This window comes from Cygnus atratus, chromosome 8 (assembly GCF_013377495.2).
Source record: "Cygnus atratus isolate AKBS03 ecotype Queensland, Australia chromosome 8, CAtr_DNAZoo_HiC_assembly, whole genome shotgun sequence".
NCBI lineage: Eukaryota > Metazoa > Chordata > Aves > Anseriformes > Anatidae > Cygnus > Cygnus atratus.
In genome coordinates this window covers 9,501,422-9,521,483 of record NC_066369.1, presented here as the reverse complement: position 1 = coordinate 9,521,483, position 20,062 = coordinate 9,501,422, and the positions used below count along the sequence as shown (strand labels likewise).

General features: G+C 39.2%; 1 protein-coding gene across 4 annotated transcripts in view; it reads left to right on the top strand.

The window, feature by feature from the left end:
- SUCO (SUN domain containing ossification factor) overlaps positions 1 to 18,532 on the top strand; it is a 40,641-nt gene extending 22,109 nt beyond the window's left edge. The window contains exons 11-24 of one of the 4 annotated variants that reach the window (XM_035537855.1): positions 333 to 438; positions 2,713 to 2,733; positions 2,962 to 3,017; positions 4,037 to 4,128; positions 4,823 to 4,888; positions 8,037 to 8,111; positions 8,612 to 8,705; positions 9,734 to 10,897; positions 11,794 to 11,881; positions 13,276 to 13,380; positions 14,712 to 14,866; positions 15,173 to 15,255; positions 16,379 to 16,434; positions 16,585 to 18,532. In XM_035537855.1, coding sequence (XP_035393748.1) covers positions 333 to 438; positions 2,713 to 2,733; positions 2,962 to 3,017; positions 4,037 to 4,128; positions 4,823 to 4,888; positions 8,037 to 8,111; positions 8,612 to 8,705; positions 9,734 to 10,897; positions 11,794 to 11,881; positions 13,276 to 13,380; positions 14,712 to 14,866; positions 15,173 to 15,255; positions 16,379 to 16,434; positions 16,585 to 17,031 — 2,608 coding nt within the window. In that variant the 3' untranslated portion in view covers positions 17,032 to 18,532. Of the gene's footprint in view, positions 1 to 332; positions 439 to 2,712; positions 2,734 to 2,961; positions 3,018 to 4,036; positions 4,129 to 4,822; positions 4,889 to 8,036; positions 8,112 to 8,611; positions 8,706 to 9,733; positions 10,898 to 11,793; positions 11,882 to 13,275; positions 13,381 to 14,711; positions 14,867 to 15,172; positions 15,265 to 16,378; positions 16,435 to 16,584 lie in introns of all 4 variants that reach the window. The other 3 variants (XM_035537854.1, XM_035537856.1, XM_035537857.2) reach the window with 3 other exon arrangements.
- The last annotated feature ends 1,530 nt before the right edge of the window (positions 18,533 to 20,062 follow it).

Here is a 20,062-nt window from a genome sequence, read left to right as displayed (position 1 = left end):
TTTTTTATGCAAATTGAAATGCATTGTGAAATGACAGATTTTCTTTGTGTGTATATGATCAGTTACTAGCTTTTTTCCCCATGTTTCCTGTGTCTTTTTCTTTGCTATCCTTTTTCAATCCCAGAAGCTTTGCTGTAGCTTGTTTTGTGTGGAGAATAGTCTTACCTTGCAACACATCTCTTCATTAAAAAGCACAATGCAGCTGTAACACAACTCAAAATAGTAATAACTTATTTTGCAGACATGTGTTTTGGAAGACTTAAATGTCTTTAAACAGCGGATTATAGAGTTCTGAATTTCATTAGATGACTATTCTTTTTGTTGTTTTCTAGGTATCCAACAAACAAATGGATTAAACTAGGTACTTTCCATGCCAGAGATGAGAGGAATGTCCAAAGCTTTCCTCTGGATGAACAGATGTATGCCAAATATGTTAAGGTAACTTAAGCATAAATGCTTCCGCAGGGTTGTCAGAAAATGAAGTGTTCACTGGTCTTACCTTGTATCTGGAGACACGTGTTATCAAAGCATGCGTTGCCATTAATTGCATTAGTTTTGTTAGTGGCCCTAGTTTTATTGGCCATATACTAAATGTCTGTCACACAGTCACAATTGTGTTACCTTTCTCAAATGGTACCTGAGAATGTGTTGGAAAGCATGTGTTAGTTTGTGTCCAAGAACTTCCTCAGTTGCTATCTGAATGGAGAAAAATCCAGGCGATGTTCTGATTTGCTTGACTTACCGAACCATCTTTTGAATATATGATTAAAAATACAATCCTATTTTGTCTTTTGGCTGTATCTGCTTGTATGTATGTACATGTATGCACATACATACACGTTCTCCTGGAGCACAGATCAGAATAGTGTATTTCTTGATATGTTTGTGCGGTATCCTTCTGTGTAGTTTTCAGTGAACATGAAAGAGTAAACATTTAAATTCTGGTTTTGCTTGACAGATTCAAAGTGCACTTTTGCATTTTTCAATCATAACTGCTACTCGAGCAAATTACTTAGAATTATTGCTGCTGGAGTTAAATGTCTCAAACTGTAACTTCAGAAGGCATTTCACATTACTACAACACAAGTTTTGAGGGAATTATGAAACACTGTTTCTTTTTTAAAAAGAAATCTGACTTTGTACATTCATTTGGAGGTAAAATTTTCTTCCAGATGCTGCTTTGCTTAAAACATCTTAATTATAAGAAGCCCATAACACCTTGCATGATGCATCTGGTTATTTTTTAAAGGAAGCATCAGTGCAACATACAACTGAATCTCAAAGCTGAGACTGAAGTCCACTAAAGCAATATGACCCATTCACTTCCTGCATTACTGGGGCAGTGAGTGGAACTGAAAAACAGAAAGCAACCGCTTCATCGTGGTAGCTACTGAAATTAGGTCTGCCTGATGGGGAAGATCCTTGTCTTGCATTTGCCATGCTCTCTGACCTATCAAAATAGCTTGCAACAGTGTTTATTCAGAGGATTCAACCAGAATAAAATTCCATAAATAATGTGGTACTTGCACAGGGTTAAAAGCGTTACTGAAGATAGCGGGATGTAGTGGAGCTGTAATCCAAATAAAATGCAGACTTTTTAGGCCCTCTCCAGCAATGTTACCTTGTAATTAAGGTGCTTACAAAAACTGAATACTGGATTGTGCTATAAGATTTTGTTCTTTCTTCAAGAGGTAGCTGTGATAGTTATCTATTGCATTTATATACCCAGAAATTGTGCATGAGTCAGGATAAAGACCTCATTTATTTTTAATTGTGCTTTCTGGCTGAATTAATGCCTTAAGGTATCTAGAATCTTGACTGTCACTGAAGCTCTAGAATTATACTGCATGCTTCAGCAATTAATCTCCTGGAGGATACGGTATTTTGCATTGAATAATATACCGTGGTAAATTTTTTTTTAAAGGACTGTTACTGTAATGCTTTTACTTCATAGCATAAAATGTAAGCAAGTTCTAGGAGTGCCTAGTCTGCAGGAAAAGAGTCCAAAAAAGTTTCAGAAAGGTTTATTTTTTGAAGTGGCTTAATAAATGATCTGAAATTGATTTTTTTGTAGGAGTGTTTTTATGGAAATAGTTATCTTGATCTCACTTGCAAATTATTACAGTCCTTCATTGAGAGTGTCTACATAGTGGTTTTATAAATGCATTCTGTACTTCCAAGCTGAATTTAGACTAAATACCAGAGCGTAGTTAAGTTCTTGCTAGAAATACACTGAATGAAGCTTCCAAATGTGTAAGATGTTCTATGCACATTCTTCCAGTAGTCTCTATAAATTGGAGCATGTTACATTGAACTCGAAGCAGTAGCAGTACATAGAATGCATGCTATGATTATTTTCTTCTGTGTCACTTTCTGTAATCTGTGCTCTTTAAAGGGGAAAAATTACACATAGTGAATATAACTCACCTCAATACTCTGTCTGGAATTGCGCTGCCTAAAAAATTGAGTAACTTCACACAGTTTATTAATTAAACGTGTTGCATGTTACTTGCTGTCTGCAAGGTATGAGGGCTAAATGAAATCTGCTACTTAAGGCAGATGAAATAGTATTGCAACTTTATCCTTCATAACTTGTCATCGTAGGCATTATAGTAGTGAATTGAAAACAGCAAAACTCTGTAGTTGCCTGTGGCATGTGTTTGGCCTTTGTACTGACATCTTTTTTTTTTCTTTTCCTTTCTCTTGCTTCAGATGTTCATCAAGTACATAAAGGTTAGCAACCTCTTCTTTTGGAATGCTGAATGCATAGGGCTTGGGGTTTCTCTGCGGCTCAGCACATTAATGCATGGCAAGAATAAAGCTTTCAGTCTTTTCTGTTCTGGTGTTCTCGGCAATCTGCAAATCCCTTGTATGAAAAACAAACAAACAAAAACTATGTTAAATGGATTCTTAACTCCATGGGTCTTTGGTCTTTTATTTTAAGTACCTTTTATTCTGTAGGTGGAGCTGATATCACACTTTGGATCAGAACATTTTTGTCCCTTAAGTCTTATAAGGTAATGTCAAGTATTTTGCTTTATCTTTCTACCTCTTTGCAATGTGGATTAGTGTGTTCTAAGAAGAGCTGGGAAACTAATTCTGGTTTTCAGTATACCTAAGTTAGCTGGAAATACTGCAGATTGAAGTAATTGCTTAAGATGACCTGCTGCATAATGTTCTTCACATGTGTTTAAATAAGCTTCACAACTTTTAATTCAATTTCCCATTATGTAAGGAATACTTTGTATTTGCTGGTGGTGAGGCAGAGAGGGTAGAGAACAGGGAGCATGAGCAGCCTCCACATGAGGACGTGAGCATTTATTTCAAGGCCGACCAAGCAAAACAAGGAACAAGTGGTATGCTAAAAAGAGCAGGTGTGGTGAGTGCTGTTGAGAAGCTGCTGTGTTGCATGGCACCCCAGGTATGACCAGTCAGTAATATTTGAAACATCTAAATCAGAAGAACTGTATGTGCAGTTCTGTACTGTTCCTGAAAACCACTTTCAGTTCTGCTGTTAAAGCCATGCTAGGACTTGAACCCAAGAAATCCAGTGTTGTAAACAAAACGATATTTTTAGTGAGTAAGACTGCTTTAAATTGGATTTATTTGAATTGATTTCAGCAGAGCAGGTCAAAGAACATAGCGTGCAAAATCAGGTAGTCGGGACTTAAAGATTGTTGAAGGTCAAGCTGAGGAGGTTTAAGAGCTTGTGGGGCACTTGAGACAAGAACATCTAGATATGAGTTCAAGTTGAAAAGGAGAGCAGATCTCTTTGGAATTGTTAGAACTTAAAACAGGATCTTGGTTTGGAGCAGCACTTGAGAACATGCAACAGACTGGATAGAAGTTTGAGAAATTTATCCAGCAGTGTATCTGCTGCTTGGTCTTGGCTAACTGAAGGTAACTTTTTGTTTATCTGTTTTGTTTGTTCCATACCATGTGATGTTAACGTTGTTTATCTAATCATCAGTCATGTCAGGTAATTGCATGGCTAATAGACAAATGCTTGATCTTTGGTTTTTAAAACCGTTTGCAGGGTATTTGGTACTAGCATGGTTGAAGAATATGAAGAAATAGCTGATTCTCAGTATCAGTCTGAACGACAAGAACTCTTTGATGAAGATTATGGTAGGCAATAACTTCTGCTTTTTGTTTTGTTGTTTTGGTATACCTTATAGCAAGTCTGTTGACTTGTCTCCTGTGTATGTTAGATGATTTGACTGTTCAATTTACGTTCTCTTGTTTGACATTAAGCATTTCTGGGCTTATCCAAGCATCCTTTTAAATATTAAACTGCGTTAATAACTCTTTGGAGGATTATTTTGAAACACTAGTAATGTCTTAATCTCACTTGTCAGGCTAGTCACTAATATCTTCATGTACTGACAATAGCAAAGGATAACTAAAATAATCAGAGTAGCGTCCGTAGCCTTTTTCCTAGGATTTTTTGGCCCATCAGTGCTGCAAACAATTGGAAAGGGCTTATGTTGGATGGCAGGCTTCATAAAAGATGTGTGAAGACACCTTCCCCTCGTCCTACGGCCCTCATGAGGAAGATGGGGGGAGAAGCCTGTACTAAGCCCAGTTAGCTGTTTCTGAATTCAGGGGAAACTGAAACTTGAACTCTGAATCTCTTTGTATTTCTCATTTCATTGAGCTTGATATTTCGGTATGTCATTTCTGACCTTTAACTCTATTTCTGTAGCTTTATTTTTATGCTGTCAAACTGACAGTGTTGAATGACATGTTTAATCTTGAGGTTTATTTTCATTGTTTATAACATTTAATTTTGATAGTCATAAATATTCTTCTTTATACATAGATTATCTGTTGGATTACAATACAGGGGAAGAAAAATCTTCGAAAAATCTCCTTGGTTCTGCTACAAGTGAGTATGACTTGATAGAAAAATGCTGTGCTGAAATAAAGTGAGCTATTTGACATTAGCATGGCACTTCCTTATGCAACAGCTATGACTTCCTGATTTTCCTGCTGAAGCAATTTGTTGTGATTCTTATTTAGCAATTTCAAGATGGATTATCATAAAATATTTTAAAACCAGAACTTAATTTTTTTAGATCTTTTTTCAGAAATCTTGCTTTCTGTGCGTAAGGATCCTGAGCACCTAAAACAATCTGAATTTTACATAGGGCTATAAACATTCAGCACTAATATGCAGTAGAACCGTAATTACTTGGGAAACTTGGAAATCCGGGCATAATTAAGGTGCTTTATTTATAGGAAGCAATATAAAGATTTACTTCCTACAGATTGAATGGAAGGGATGGAGAACACTTTCTGAGAAGAGTTCATGTAAATATTATAGCTTCCGTGTCTTTCATGAGAACTGTATACTCTTTTTTTGACGGAACTGATGGTTCTTGGCTGTCTCTTGTCACTTTTCCCATTGGAAAGCCTTCAGATGTGGGTTTTGTTTGGCCAAGTATACTTGACTATTCAGTTTCAATGGTATTCTTAACTTCGAATTTATTTAGGATAATATCAGCTGCCAGACACCCTACACTGTGCCGCTCTTCCTTCTGGCCCAGATAATGAAGATCTGTTACTTTCGTGTAGATTTGCACTTTAAATGAATGTTGTTCAGATTCAAGACTGCAACCTTAAGTTCTCAGGCTTTCCTTACAGTCCATAGTGTATGAGAGCTGCAGGATTCTTCACAACTGTCTCCTAGAGTGTAGTTGTCCCTCACAAAGGTCGTGGCTAGGAATATTGCACAGCTTAGCATGGTTTTGAATGGGGCAATAGGTAGTGGAAAAGGCAGTTTATTTCTAAATGTTAGCCTCTCGCACATGAGAGAAAGCAGGATATTCTTCCGTGACACTGCTTATCTTCTGTTTGTGGCCGAAATCCAAATTTCAAGACAACCTGAGGCATATTAATCTTCTGTCCCCAGGTGCAGTATTGCAAGATATTGTTCACTGTCTGAAAAAAATTAATGATTCTCTAGGTTTTTTTAAGTGTACTTAAGGCAGTGATGAAAAGATTTGAAACACCTCTTTATTGTTAGTGCTTTATCAGCACAGCTGGGCGCTAAGACGTTGCAGTGGTAATTATTTAATCCTGGCTGGTAGATCTTAGTTTTGAGACCTTTTTTCTCCATAATGCGTTCCTTTTTTTGAAGGAATACTGTTTGAGAGTATTGTTTTGGGGGTCTTGTGTGTGTTAGAACAAATGAGACAGAATTCCATTTTGGATTGTCTGTCTTAAATAGTGACTGATAACACAATGAGGGAGAGGGACCTCGGAGGAGGGGGGTAATGAGCTTCTCAGGTACATCAATTCAAGAAACATTTTGCTGATTTAGCCTGTGTGGGTAGTTCTTTGATCTTCTAGCTGTTCTCGCAGACTGGCAGGCTTCTATACCAACCTTCAATTCCCCCTCTCTTTTCTTGCCTCTCCATCAATAATAAGAAACAATACTTCAAGTTTAACAACTTTAGATTATTGTCACTTTTCAAAGAGTAAAATCCCAGGTAAATAATGTAATTCAGGAACGTGGTTTCTGACCCATTCTGAAGGGAGGGCAGCACTAATACTCTCGACGGAGCTTTGTGAAGTCCAAGAATTTTGTCAGAACTTCTGAAATGCCCTTCTGTAAATTTGACCTTATCCACATAACATGTATGATTGTATGTTGGTGGGTGTGGGAGGAATGAGCAATATAGGGCCAACTTTGATGTGTTTATAGTAAGGTGCTCTTTCACTGTTCTTCACTTTCTAAATAAGCCTACATGTTAGCTATATTTATATATGCCTATATAGAGCAGACTCTCTTTGCGTCTAGTTCTGTGACTTTTTTTATAAAGGAAAATACTGTTCTACTTCATAGTTCCTTTATTTAAAAAAAAAAAGGTAATCTAGATCAGTGGATGTGTGTTACTGTTTTCTCCTGGTTGCCGTGACTGATCTTGATGGTAACTTACACTTCAACGTTCAAGGAACAGATTTTCTTCAAGTCTTAAAAAACTTTGAATTGTTATGTTGCAGCAGCATCAGAGTTGAAAGTCTGATTCAGGATTAATAAGGCTTGCACACCAACAAAGTCAGTTCAGCCTAGTGAGAATATTTATTATGAATATTTATTATATTATATAATATATATATATATATAATTTCATAGTTATTATTATGAATATTTATTCTTCTGTTTGTCCTGCTGTGGGCATTTTGTCTTTAAAGGCAGAGTTCTTATCTTGTACATTTAGCAAATGATATTTCTTGACTCATTTCTTGAGTGCTATCATGACAAATGATCTAACCTGTCTTTAGTAGAATTCCTCAGTTTGAGTGTTAAAGCTCGAAGTACCTGACTCGGGGCTTCCCTCAGTGGTTCACACTCTTTGTTTGAACAGTTGTGTGTTTCAGTGGTCCCTGGTTTCAGTGGGCTGATGGTCAGTGAGAGCTTCCTCCCACTTCTTGTCTTTGGTGTTAGAAAGTCTAGCTGGATGGTTTAGGCTTGGTGTAGCTGATGTGGTGGGGAAATTGTTGCATTTGTTCTGTGATGGAGGCCAGATAGTTCCTTTCTGCAGGAGTTGCCAAAGCTGATGTAGAAAAACTACATTTAGAGCATAATCTAAGGCAGTGTTTAGAGATGTGTACTGACGTGTGCATTGGCAGCTATTTGGAATTACTGGGGGAACTTTTGGTGAGCTGGTCAAGACAGCTCTGCCTGAATGCCTAAACAGAGTGGTACTGTGCACTGAGCTTTTCTTCAGTGGTTGTGTATCCCATTTCCCATGTAAACTGTATTTTAACTGCCTAGAAGCTGACTGAAGAAAGACTTCAGTAGACTGTGACTGGTATTAGATACTGGTTTTCAAATACAAGCTTCTAACTTGTAAACAGAAATCTCTTATCCTTTAAAAGAAATGGATGCATTTCTTGTAATTAGAATGATTGGTTTTTGATGTATGTGATTAATTTCAGGCAAGTGTTACATAATAACAGATTGTTCCATGGTGTAATCTCTGAGCCCTCTGAATTTGTCCTCATTGATCAGTTGGTTTCCATTTCAGATGCTATCCTCAGTATGGTGAACATTGCTGCTAATATGCTTGGAGCCAAAACTGAAGAGAATTCTGAAGCTGAAGGTATTTATTTTTAGATTAAAAGCGTTCTAGAAAGTCTTATTTCCCTTTGCTGTTTTTTTGTTTGCTTGTTTTGATTGTCTGTGAGGAGCTCGATGGTCTGCATTGAAATGATTTTTCTTCACCGTCTTTTATGGCATGCATCATCAGTGCTGTAAAATACTTATCCTGTTGACTGCAAACCACGGAGTGAAGAAGTTGAATCTGCCAAGAAGGGAACTGATACAAATACCATATGTTTGTTCAGCTATATTCTGATGAGACCTTTACTCTGTGTTATTCAGCTTTAGTTGTAGAGTCTAACTCCTCCTTCCTGGAAATATTTTGAGACTGTCCATAACATCTGATAGTTAAACTGTTGTTAGTATTTTCAAATAATTGGAACTTTAATGACACCTGCAGTTGTTGCTTTGTTAGAGTTAACATCTAACACCCCACCCCAAAATCATGGAAAATAAACATGGTTCTTGAATCTTTGTCCTAATTCTTCCATCCTGCAACAGGGAACAAAAGCATATCTGAAAATGTCACTGCCGCCCCTGCAACTTCAACAGCTGCACCAAGACTGCCTGAACCAACTCCTGTTCCTTCACCAGAGTAAGCAATTGGTGTATTTTTGAGCGTTCTCCTAGCAGAGACTAGCATGTACCAGTCTGGAATCTTTGGTAGTAGAATGCTCTGATACGGCACACTGCCTTAAAAAAGTAAAAATGAAAGTATTTGGAAGAAGTATGGGAAGTTACTAACCAGGGAAATTTATTGCTTTAGTTACTATTTGTAGCTCTTTCATTACGTGTTTTAACACCTGACAAAATGTCCAAATGCATCACTAATGTTTTCAATAGTTCGCATTAGTTTGTTTAGAAGTAAAAGGAGCATTTTGTTCTTTGTGGCTCTTGCAGATTTCTTGGATGGCTGCTGCCTTAATATTGTTTGAGGTTTTGCAGGTTGTCTCCTGCAAGGAAGGCTAATTAGGAATGTAAGCTATAGTGCTGGAACTTAAAAAAAAAAAAAAAAAAAAAAAAAAAAAAAATTGAAGCTTGTATTTTTTGCTAGGCTGTCCTTAATGAAAGCATATACGCAAAGGTATGGAATTGGGTGGGGAAGGGGAGTTGTATGTATGAAATCTGTGCCTTTTTTAGGTGATTAGTTGTTCAGAGTTGATTTGGCTGCTTAAAGCTGAGACTCCAGCTCATAGATGCTAAGACATGACTTGTGCTGCATATAGTGGTTTTATGTTTCATTAGAGACCAAGTAAGATCAGCTGGAAGATTTTGATTATTGCATTTGAAGGCTAAAGTAGAAGAGTAAAATGTTTGCTGTGTATTAAAAATAAATAAATTAGTGGTATTTGAACTGGCAACCCCTTTTCAGAATAATGGGACATACCTGATTGGGAAGGTCTTGCTGTTTCAGAAGCTAGGGTTGAAATAAATTGGTGGAAAACCAGGATGGAAATATAGTAGAGAAAAATAACTTACATGATTTGTGACTGCATCCAAACTGGCCTTTGGTCATGGGAATAAACTTCACAAATTTTCTAAAATACCCTACTTTTGCAATCTTCCAGAGTAAGCATGTAAACCTGTTGAAGTAACATCCTGTCTTTAACTTTCTTCTTGTAGACTTATTACTACAGATATTCCACAGATAGATAAAGAGCAATTAAATGTGGATTTGACAAAAAGTCCAATTGTTCAGCTAGTACAAGAGTACGAAGAAGATATAAGCCAGTCAACAGTAACCTTGCTGCCCAGTGATGATCAGGAAGAAGAAGCATCGGCATGGTTTGAACTTGAGACAGACAAATATTGCTCTGACTTGAGAACAGCATGTTGCATTTCCACTTTCTCGGAATATCTGTTTAAATGGTGTTCGGTTACAGCAGCCATCCATCGGCGGCGTAGTAAGACCGAAGGTAAACATAAGCAAGATTACTCTGCTCATGCTCAGCAGCCACAGGCAGTTCTGACTGAATCTGTGCATATGTCAATAGATGAGCCTCTGCCTGAGCAATTAGAGAGCAGAGTTGAGAGGCTGCCTGGATCTACTGCTGCAGTTGACTTCAGCAGTGTGGTCCATGAGGAGATCAGTAATGAGACCACAGATGCTATTGAATTGGAACCAAGCCATCCTCAAACTGTCTCTCAGTCCCTCCTCCTCGAAGTTACCTCTGAAGTTAAGCCATTGCCAACAACAGAGATGGTGCTGGAGCCTGCTAAAGAAGACTTGGGCCAGGTGGCACCAAGGGGGACTCCCCCAGTGGATACAGTTGAGGTGAGTGCAGAAACAGAGAAGACTGAGAGCTCTGCTGCAGAAGAAACCCCTGTAGTTTCTGAAACCAGTGTGCTCACTGAAGTAAAGGAGATGAGCACGCGAGAGACTATTGCTACTCCGATGATTTCAAAGCCTACAGAGACTGTTCTGCAGCCTGAACATACAGTGGGCATGTTAGCCAGCGATGCTGGGGAAGGGAAGGAAAGCACTCCAGAAGTGCAGAAAGCTGTTTTGTCTCCTGTTGAGTCTTCTGTATCTGCTGAAACGAAGGAGGATGATCAGGCAACTGAAGAAGCTTTTATGTCAATTCCGGTCTCTGGGGGACCGCAGAGAACAGCTACAGACTTCTATGCTGAGTTGCAGAATTCAACAGATCTAGGCTATGCTAATGGAAATCTTGTTCATGGATCTAATCAAAAGGAGTCCGTCTTCATGCGCCTCAACAATCGAATAAAAGCCTTGGAAGTAAACATGTCTCTCAGCAGCCGTTATTTAGAAGAACTGAGTCAGAGGTAAGCCTGAGGAAGGATGGAAAAAGCCTACTGTACATAGACGTGATTTTAGTCAACTGTGCAAGGGAATTACACAGATATGCAAAGGAATGTATGGAAGGTAATACAGTGGGAAGAGCTTTGTGGAAAATTGAGGAAAAATACCTAATCCTGAGAAGTTACCAGAGACCTAGACATGTGTGGTTAGCTAGGGTTCCCTTTCTGTGTTTTCAGCTACAGTCAACATTTACTGTGTGTTGATTTATTTTTGAATTGCTATGTTTTGGGGCTTTTTTTTTTTAAGGATAGAGTGCTGCAAGCACTTATCCTTTCTGTAATCACTTCAGCAAAAGCGCACATTCTCCTGTTGCTGTTAAATTGAGTGACACACACCTTCAATGCCTTCTTCACCGGGCTACTTGGTTGGTTGCTTCCACATAAACTACTGTGTAATGACTCTTGTTGAAGCATGGGGAGGGAACCCAGAACTTTGTATGAGGGACGCGTGTATATTAGTGTTTCATCTGTGGTGATCCTCAGCTATAGGACAACTCGGAAATGTACCTATTTAAGAACTGGTTCTAAGGAAGATCTCTGTTACATTTACTGTTGTGCTGTCTTGGCAGTGAGTGGTTTGCAGAGTGAATCCACTCCATAGTGAATGCCAGTAAATGAGCACTCAGTTCTAAGGTGTTGAAATTCTTTGACCTTAAGCTTAGAATAAAACCACACAAAGCAGAATGAAGTGTCCCTGTTCTATGTCTGAAACTAGAAAAGGACCACCACTTGAAGTTTAAATAAAGCTGTTTTGGACAAATGAGATTTCTCCTTGCATAGTGGTGTGTTCTGAAGACAAGTTTAGTGCTGGCGAGTTTTATGAACTAGCATTTCAGATCTTTATGCTGTTTTTGTTTTAGGTACCGAAAGCAAATGGAAGAAATGCAGAAGGCTTTCAATAAAACAATAATAAAACTTCAGAACACCTCAAGAATAGCGGAAGAGCAGGTATGGCTTGTTGAAGTACTTCAGTGTTTTCCTAAATAAGAAAGACTACTTTAAAGAAAGTTGCTAGGACGTACAGATTTTTTTCTACTGAAGGTGTTTTTCTTAGCTGTGTGTCTGCCTTTTAAAAGCAAGTCCATTCCTTACTTCCCAACCATTTTCTCTGTAATAAAACTTTGCAGACACATTCCCAGTCTCTTTTAAAATAAAGCCCTTTCCCGCTTGTTTTTCAGTGTGTCAGTTGTCAGCTGTTAATGGCTAAAAGTCTTAAATTTATTTGTCAGTGGAAGTTACCCATGTCACTTCCAACCCTTGTTTCTTGGTTGTAGCTGCACTCAAAGCCTGTTTTTGAAAGCTTGGTTGGATTTTGCAGCTCTGATTTAAAATACAGATAGGCAATTACTCTGATGTTGCTGAAGAGAGACCTAACCTCCAGAAAGGGAGAGGGAGTGGTAATGGCATGTCAAATTTGCAATTGAAAGGGGTTGGGGTACATGTAGCAGAAGTTTTAGTTCCTTCTCTGAAATGTCATTAAAGGATGTGGGAGCTGAAGGAGAAGCTTTTGTTGTTTTTTTTCCCTGAACTACTGTCCGAGCTTTCCTGAGTAGCTGTCAAATATAGCATTAACTCTGTGCTGAATAATCACAAAAGCAATTGTGGATGTGTCTTAGCAAGCTGAATCCCAAACACTGAAAATTTCTGAAGTATAATCCCAGGCAAGTAGTTAGCTCATTTGTCAAAAGCGAAGAAGATCACAAATTCCCTGAGATCACACGCATGGTCTTTTTTGCGTGTCTTAAATATTGTCAAATGCTGGTCAGTCTGAGGTGCTCTTCTTGGCTAACCTCCCTTATGCTCTTCTCGCCTTTCTCAATTTCTTATAAGATTAAGGATCTTGTTAGGGCTTTCTCCAGGAAACGATTGCTGCAAAGGGCTTATTTCTGGCTGCCGTGGGCTCCTCTTACTGGGTGTCTGCCCACCTGAGCCCAGAACAGAAGCCATATTTCAGCCTTTAGATTTCAGCTTTGCCTTGTCACCATCACACATTTTCTGACATGACCATACTTGGCTTCCTGATAGCCACTGCATGGAGCTGGCTACTTCTTCTGCCTTTATTAAAGATAGTAATGACTGCAATGAAATGCACTAGCCATAACGTTACAAAACATTGCTTTATACGTAAAAATGCTGATGTTTTGAAGTGTTTATATGACTAATGCTGCATAAACAGTTTCAAATGATAAGTGAAAGTTGTGTTTGAAAAGAGTGCTAAATGGATCACGTGGCTACATCATGCCTGGCTGTGTCAGACAGGATGCTAATGTTGTGCAAGTAAAAGTCCATGGTATCAGAATCCTGACAACTAAACAGCGAGGGCATGATTCTCCTTAATACAGGATCAGCGGCAAACAGAAGCGATCCAGCTGTTACAAGCTCAGCTCACCAACATGACGCAGCTAGTTTCCAATCTGTCAACAACCGTGGCGGAATTAAAACGTGAGGTAATTATAAATCAGTAATATGGCACAAGAACTCAAGCAAAGGAAACAGATACATAAACATACCTCAGTTTGAAGAGGCCTGGGGTTTTTAAGTGAAGCTTTTCATTTGGGAAGATGTCAGTAGTTATTGCTTCCAGTTCCTGCTTCAGCAGTTGGCCAAGGGAGGGGAGGAACAGCTGAGTAGTTTGAGCTGTCTTGTGCACAGCAGACTTGATGTAACAGTTTTTTACTAGAGCCCTACTAGTCCTGTGATTGTAATCTGGTCTTGTGACAAAAGAAAGAATTTAAGCTCAGATACTCAGTTATTCCAGCTTTCTGCAGTGCTTTGGAGTTGATACTTTTCTGTAAAACTGTTTTTAATTAGACTAAGCACTGACTTCAAAGTGGCAGTAATAGGATTTGTTGCATGCAATGTTTGAAACGTGCAGTGGGGAATGGTAAATTTTATGCTTCAAGAACTTTACTGCCATTTGATGTATTACATAACCAGTTGTATCGCATGGCTTTATGTTCTCCAACTTCAGTAAAATGGGATGCTTTACAGTGTCCAGCACTTAGACTGCCCACTTGAACACTAACAGTCTTGCAACAGTAGATGTGTGTGAGAATGTACTGAACACTGTTGGAACTGGGCTGTGACAACAGATGAGTGCGTGGAGGGCTGTGCGTTTTGCTACTGGGTGGCAGACTAGCATGGCTAAAACACCCTTCTCTTTTCTTCTCTGGCTGTTGCGACCTTTGGAGATTAAGGGAACCTTGGCAACAATATTAGGAACATGTTCTTTCAAATGTTTACATTCTCCAGTCTGGGATTTCAAGCGGTTTTGTAAACATAACTTTTTTGTGTGTGTTGCCAAGAACGTGTCTTGAGCTGTTCCCTAACACTTAGTAGGGCTCCCTCGATTCCTGGTTGGCTAAGCTCCTGTTAAAGAGTGCTGTGCTTTTAAGTAGGATTTGATAGTGGGTGATCAGGTTATGTTAGACAAGCATCCTGGAATTTGAACATGACTTTCCCCGAACTCAGTTCTAGTCACCTGAGTCAACTAGTCTGAGCAATTTGATCGATGATGGTGCTGCAGTCAGTGGAATCTTGTCCTGCATTATCAGCTAGTGGTCTGTAGCTGTTAGTCCTTGAATGCCATATGGCCAACATACTAAATCAAACCTCTGGAAAAACTATTCCAGTTTAAACATTAGAGATAAGAGAGAAAACAAAAAGGTGACTTGAAAAGAACAGTCGTGTTCTTTTAAAGTTCTAGTGTTGAAAGCAGAGTGTAATGAATAATGCAGTGATACTGTTAGTCTTTAACAACTATATCAAATTTTTTCAGGTTTCTGATCGGCAAACCTACCTTGTGATTTCGCTGGTTCTCTGTGTCATTCTGGGCTTGGTGGTTTGTGTGCAGCGGTGCAGAAGCACGTCTCAGTTCTGTGAAGATTACTTCTCAAAAATTCCCAAAAGTAATCACTACCCTAGCCCCAAAAGGTAATGTATTTGCCCTTGAAACTTAATTGTTCCTGCAGCTTTTATTGATGTTCCCTAAATCTTCTGGGAGTGGGGCATCAAGCAGTTACTGCTCTGTAGTAGTGGTCTCATAGGAGCGTTTTAGAGCTACTGAACTTAATGTGCCTTGATAGCTTAGTACAAAGATAGTAACTACTATGTCTGTTTGCCAGATTTCTTAGGGCACCTGGGCAAATGCTGATTCTGTGTTCCAAGGATGCCTCTCAATGGAAAAATGCATTGTCTTGGGAAAAACATGCATAAAATTTGTTGGGTTTTGTTTCTTAGATGTTTTTCCTCCTATGATGATACGAATTTGAAAAGAAGAACTTCTCTTCCACTGGTCAGATCGCAGTCTTTTCAGCTATCTGGTAAAGAAGGTATTATTCACATATATAATACAGCTAATCTCTAGTGTTACTCTTGACGCTATACAATGTGTGTCTTATTGCACGTGTATGAAAATGGAAATCATAGGTTAATGTTTAAGTACACTGGATTGTAGTAGTTCACTTACGCATTCTTTATATGAGGTGGTTCATAAATGTTACCAGATGCTCCCAGAACTGTGCTAAATAAAGCTAAAATTTAAATCTAGGATAAACACTTGTAGAGGTATAAATGATGGCCTTCTTGTTAGTTGTAACAATTGATGCAGGTACTCAAGTCTACAAAGCTAGGAAGTTTATACCAAGTGGTATTTTGTAATGCCAGACACAGAAAGCCTGAATGCCCTATTTGGATGTCCTAATGGCCAATCTTGAAACTTGGCAGATATTTAGGGATCCAAATTGATATTTTCTTACTGCAGCTGATAGACCGTTTGTCTTGGTTCGGCTAAGAGGATTGAATGATCTGGTCGTTTGAGTATTCACATTAGACTGAGGACAAATGAATTTTGATTTCTTAGGCCATCATCATCGTGCAAAAACAGAAGTGGCGTAGATCATAGTAACTACTGATTATTGCAGTTGATGCTGTGCTTCTAGATTCAGCATTTTCTTCACAGTTTTTTGTACTGCGCAAAAATCTGGAAATTTTGACTTGATTTGGGAACATTGCAGTAAAGATGAGCTAGGGCTTAGACTATTTTTTTTTAAGAATTGCTCTTTTTCAGTCTTCTCTGCTGTTTAGGCTTGGAAGAATGATTTACAAAGCACTAATGGAGGAACGAACATCAGACAGGTCTTACGTCAGTCTGAATATCTATCAGTGCTTCTAGCTGCACATTAAACACTTATATTGTTAACAGTGTATTTTTGAGAGGCCCACTTCTGCCAACCATCTGTCCCTTTTCCCTAAGGGGTGTTCTATGCACTGCTCCTATGGCCCAACCTGTCAGAAGGTCAGGAGTTTCCGTGTCTGTCACTGCCAGCTGCCGTGACAGCAGACGGGAATTTCTTAGTGTCAACTTCACTTTCTATGTGCTCGTGTTGAAAATTGCTTTGTTCTAGAGCTGGCAGCGTCAGTAAACTCCTGTGCCCTTTCTTACAGTGGATCCAGAGGACCTGTACATCGTAGAACCCCTCAAGTTCTCCCCAGAGAAGAAGGTACAGTAGCCGCGGAGGCAGGCTGAGGCTGACACATTCCTGCCGGCAGGTGGTGTGTGTCTCGGCTGCTCTCCTGGCTCCTGGGGTTGGGCTTTATGCTCTGCTTGCCTGTCAGAAGCTGACTGTTTCTCTTTTTACTTGTGGTTTCAGAAAAAGCGTTGCAAATACAAAAGTGAAAAGATAGAGACTATCAAGCCGACGGCAGAGCCTCTGCATCCTGTAGCCAATGGGGAAATAAAAGGAAGGAAGCCGTTTACAAACCAGAGGGACTTCTCTAACATTGGGGAAGTTTATCACTCTTCGTATAAAGGTCCTCCATCTGAAGGAAGCTCAGAAACGTCATCGCAATCTGAGGAGTCTTACTTTTGTGGCATTTCAGCTTGTACGAGTCTGTGCAATGGACAAACCCAAAAGACAAAAACTGAGAAGAGGGCTATAAAGCGAAGACGGTCTAAAGTTTCAGACCAAGGGAAGCTCATAAAAACTCTAATACAGACTAAGTCAGGGTCAATGCCAAGCCTGCATGACATAATCAAAGGAAACAAAGAGATAACAGTGGGAGCACTTGGTGTCACAGCAGTTTCTGGACACATCTAAAACTAGCTGAACTTCTCAAACAGAGTGTTTGTTCATTTGAGAACAGTCTGTGGTATTCTGTGGGAGGATGGTGGGAGACGAAGAGCTCAACTAATTGGAAAGTATTCAGAAATTTGGTTTCTGCCTTTTTAAATAGATGGGATTGTGTCAATCTTGGCTATAAGCTGCAGCTTTACGAGGCTGATAATTTCCTATGAGAACAGCTTGGGGGGAGGGAGGGCAGGGTTCATTTTATAAAGGTTTTTTCACAGTTCCTGGGGCGGAGATTTTTTGAAACCCAGTTTGTTGGGTGGAATAGGGATAAAAGCCTAATCCTCTTCCTTCAGCTTTGTTCCTATTTCTTGCACCTTCCCATATTTATGTGCCTTTTGTCTATTTATAATGCCACTGGAAGAGGGGAGATACAATTGTTTGTCATTTGATTTATTTTGTAATTTCTCTAGCTTTTTTTGAAGATGCAACACTACAGTGCTGTAAAGGGACATGTGTTGGCCTTCAGCTGGACTCAGTAATGTGGACTGGATACTGTAAAAATACTAAATAGGTGGACTTGCTTGACTAGATCCTGGTTTTGCAAACTCAGTTGAGAAAAGTGTCTCACTAGGGTTAGTAGTTAGATTTATCTCCACCTTCCGTTACAAATCAGAGCTGTAGTCAGAAGTACTGAATGAATGACTGTTGCTCTTTAGCATTTCTTGTATACGCTGGGATCTTACACTGACGAATGCGTTTGTTACCTAAACTGACTGCTGTAGTTCTCCAGGAGAGATGAATGGGGAGCGCTCGCTGTTTCTGTGCGAAGAGTTTAGGGGAAAGCTCAGCTGAAGAACGTGAGGGTGAGTTGGTGCAGCTGGCAGTTTTCCAAGCCAGTTCTGGATGCGTTGAGTTTGCAAAGCCTTGAAGTCTACCCCATCAGGTTGGTTCAAAGTGGGTATTTCCATGATGTTTGCTTTTGTATTGGCTAACAAATGTGCAGTGTTTGTATGGTTGGTATTTTCATATCCAAATGTTTTTTATTTTGACTGTGACTGTATATTTGGATACTATAGAGTGTGTGATTGGTAAAATGCTGTAAGTATCTGAGTGAGTGGAACAAAAGGTTACTCCTTTTGACAAATGTTACAGGTTCATGTTGTAAAAAATAAGTTAACTTATTGAGCACTTTTAGTGGTACCCTTTTTAACAGATCTAATGCCTTTCCTGGGTATTGTATGTAATGTGACTTATTTAAAGCCTTTGTTTTTTTTTTGCTGCTTTCTTGTTAGTTTATGAATACTTTAGGGTGATGTACTTTTGGATTTGATCTGCACAATTAGCCAGTCAGAGCACATGAATCAGACTTGTTGAACATGAATTCAAAAGGGTTTCAAACCTGAATGAGGAAAATACATACCACCTGAGTGCAGCATACGATGTTGTGGAACAAGAGTATGTAACTACAGAGCTGTAGTGCCATTAGAAACTGTGAATTTCCAAATAAATCTGAACACTTTGTCTTTAATTTAGTCTTTAACTTTTCCTTTGATAATCAAACTTGTAGCATAATTTTACCTCTGAGAAGGACTAGTCTTTAAATTTCCATATGGAACCAGGACAACTTATTTGTAGCAAGCACAGCAGTGCTGTGTGCAGCCCAGCGCCAAGATCGCTGGATGTCCAGCCTCTACTTCTTGTCAAATGAGACTTTCCCAGTGCTAATTTCTCTTGACTGTCTCTTGAATCATAGCACTCCCTGTGATGAAGTTAAAACGAATTGAATGTGGGGTTTGGTGCAGGATGGGGGCTGCTTTTGGGGGGTGTGGTTTTTCCTGGTGTGTGTTTTTTGTTTTAAATTACCTTCCTTCCTTTTGACACGTCATTTGTAGGAAGTCTGCTTTCCTTTACTGCCCTGGCTGTTACTGAGCTCTTCTCATCAGTAAGAATTCTCACCAGTAAGAATTGGCTGAAGTTGGACGCTTCTGAATTCGTAGAAAAGCCCATTTAATCTTCCCATGAGAGACCTCAAGTATGCTGATAGGTATAGAATGAGGCCAAATGAGTCATGATGCAATATGCTGGTGTCAAATGTGTCTCTGGTTAGGGGTTTTTATTTATCCTTGGTTACTGCTTGCCTGTAAGCATTAGATGAGGGGAAAAAAGTGTTAAACCAGTGATGGTCGTATATATTTATCAACTATATGGTGGGAGCGTATAGCTCTGGGGCACGTTACGTTTCATGGAAACAGCTACTTGAAGGCTTTGTGAATCCTGAGCTTCTCTGGAACTGTGGTGTTACATAGAGAGCTGGAAACCTTCCTCATCTTTTTTCTGTTTCATTGGAATGGACAACTCTTTTGTCCTTTTTTCCATTTCTTTTCCCCAGACTGAATTACCTCACTGCACTGGGGAACTATCCATGAAGATTACATGGAAATTATAATTTAGGAATTAGCAGCACTTTGCTGTGCTTCCTCATGCAAGAATTGTTTTTAAAAACATTTTATGTACTTATCCTCATTATCTTTTGGGGAGGTGATACTTAGCTTTGAACTGAAATGCCACTTTTTTCTGATGTTCTTTTGCTGATGGGATCTGTTTTATTTATACCTTAGGTGCTGGTAAGTTTGAGTAGGCTGTGAGTGTTTAATTTCCAAGTATATGTTCAAGTTTCAAAGTCAACAATTTCAGGTGTGAAACTAAGTCACTCTTAAACAGTCCTTTATTCCCTGCAATCCGTTCTAAAGTTGGGCAGGGCTTAGAGATCTAAGAAGTTGCTGCATTCAGTGGGAAAAAGAATATCACCAATAAAGCTTGTCATGTAATGAACAAACAGGGCACATGTTATGGGAATAATGTACATCCAAAATAGAGCAGAGCTCTGTTTCAGGCATATGGTTTGAGGCCACGTGCCTTGCAATTCACACTGGAGATATGGCGGTTACTATAAGTGGTAGCTAACATAGGGTCAGAAATAATTCTCACTCGGGCTCCCATGTTTCAAAACTGTCTTGGGAAGACCTCATGGTATTCACTCTTCTGAAAGTGTTCCCCA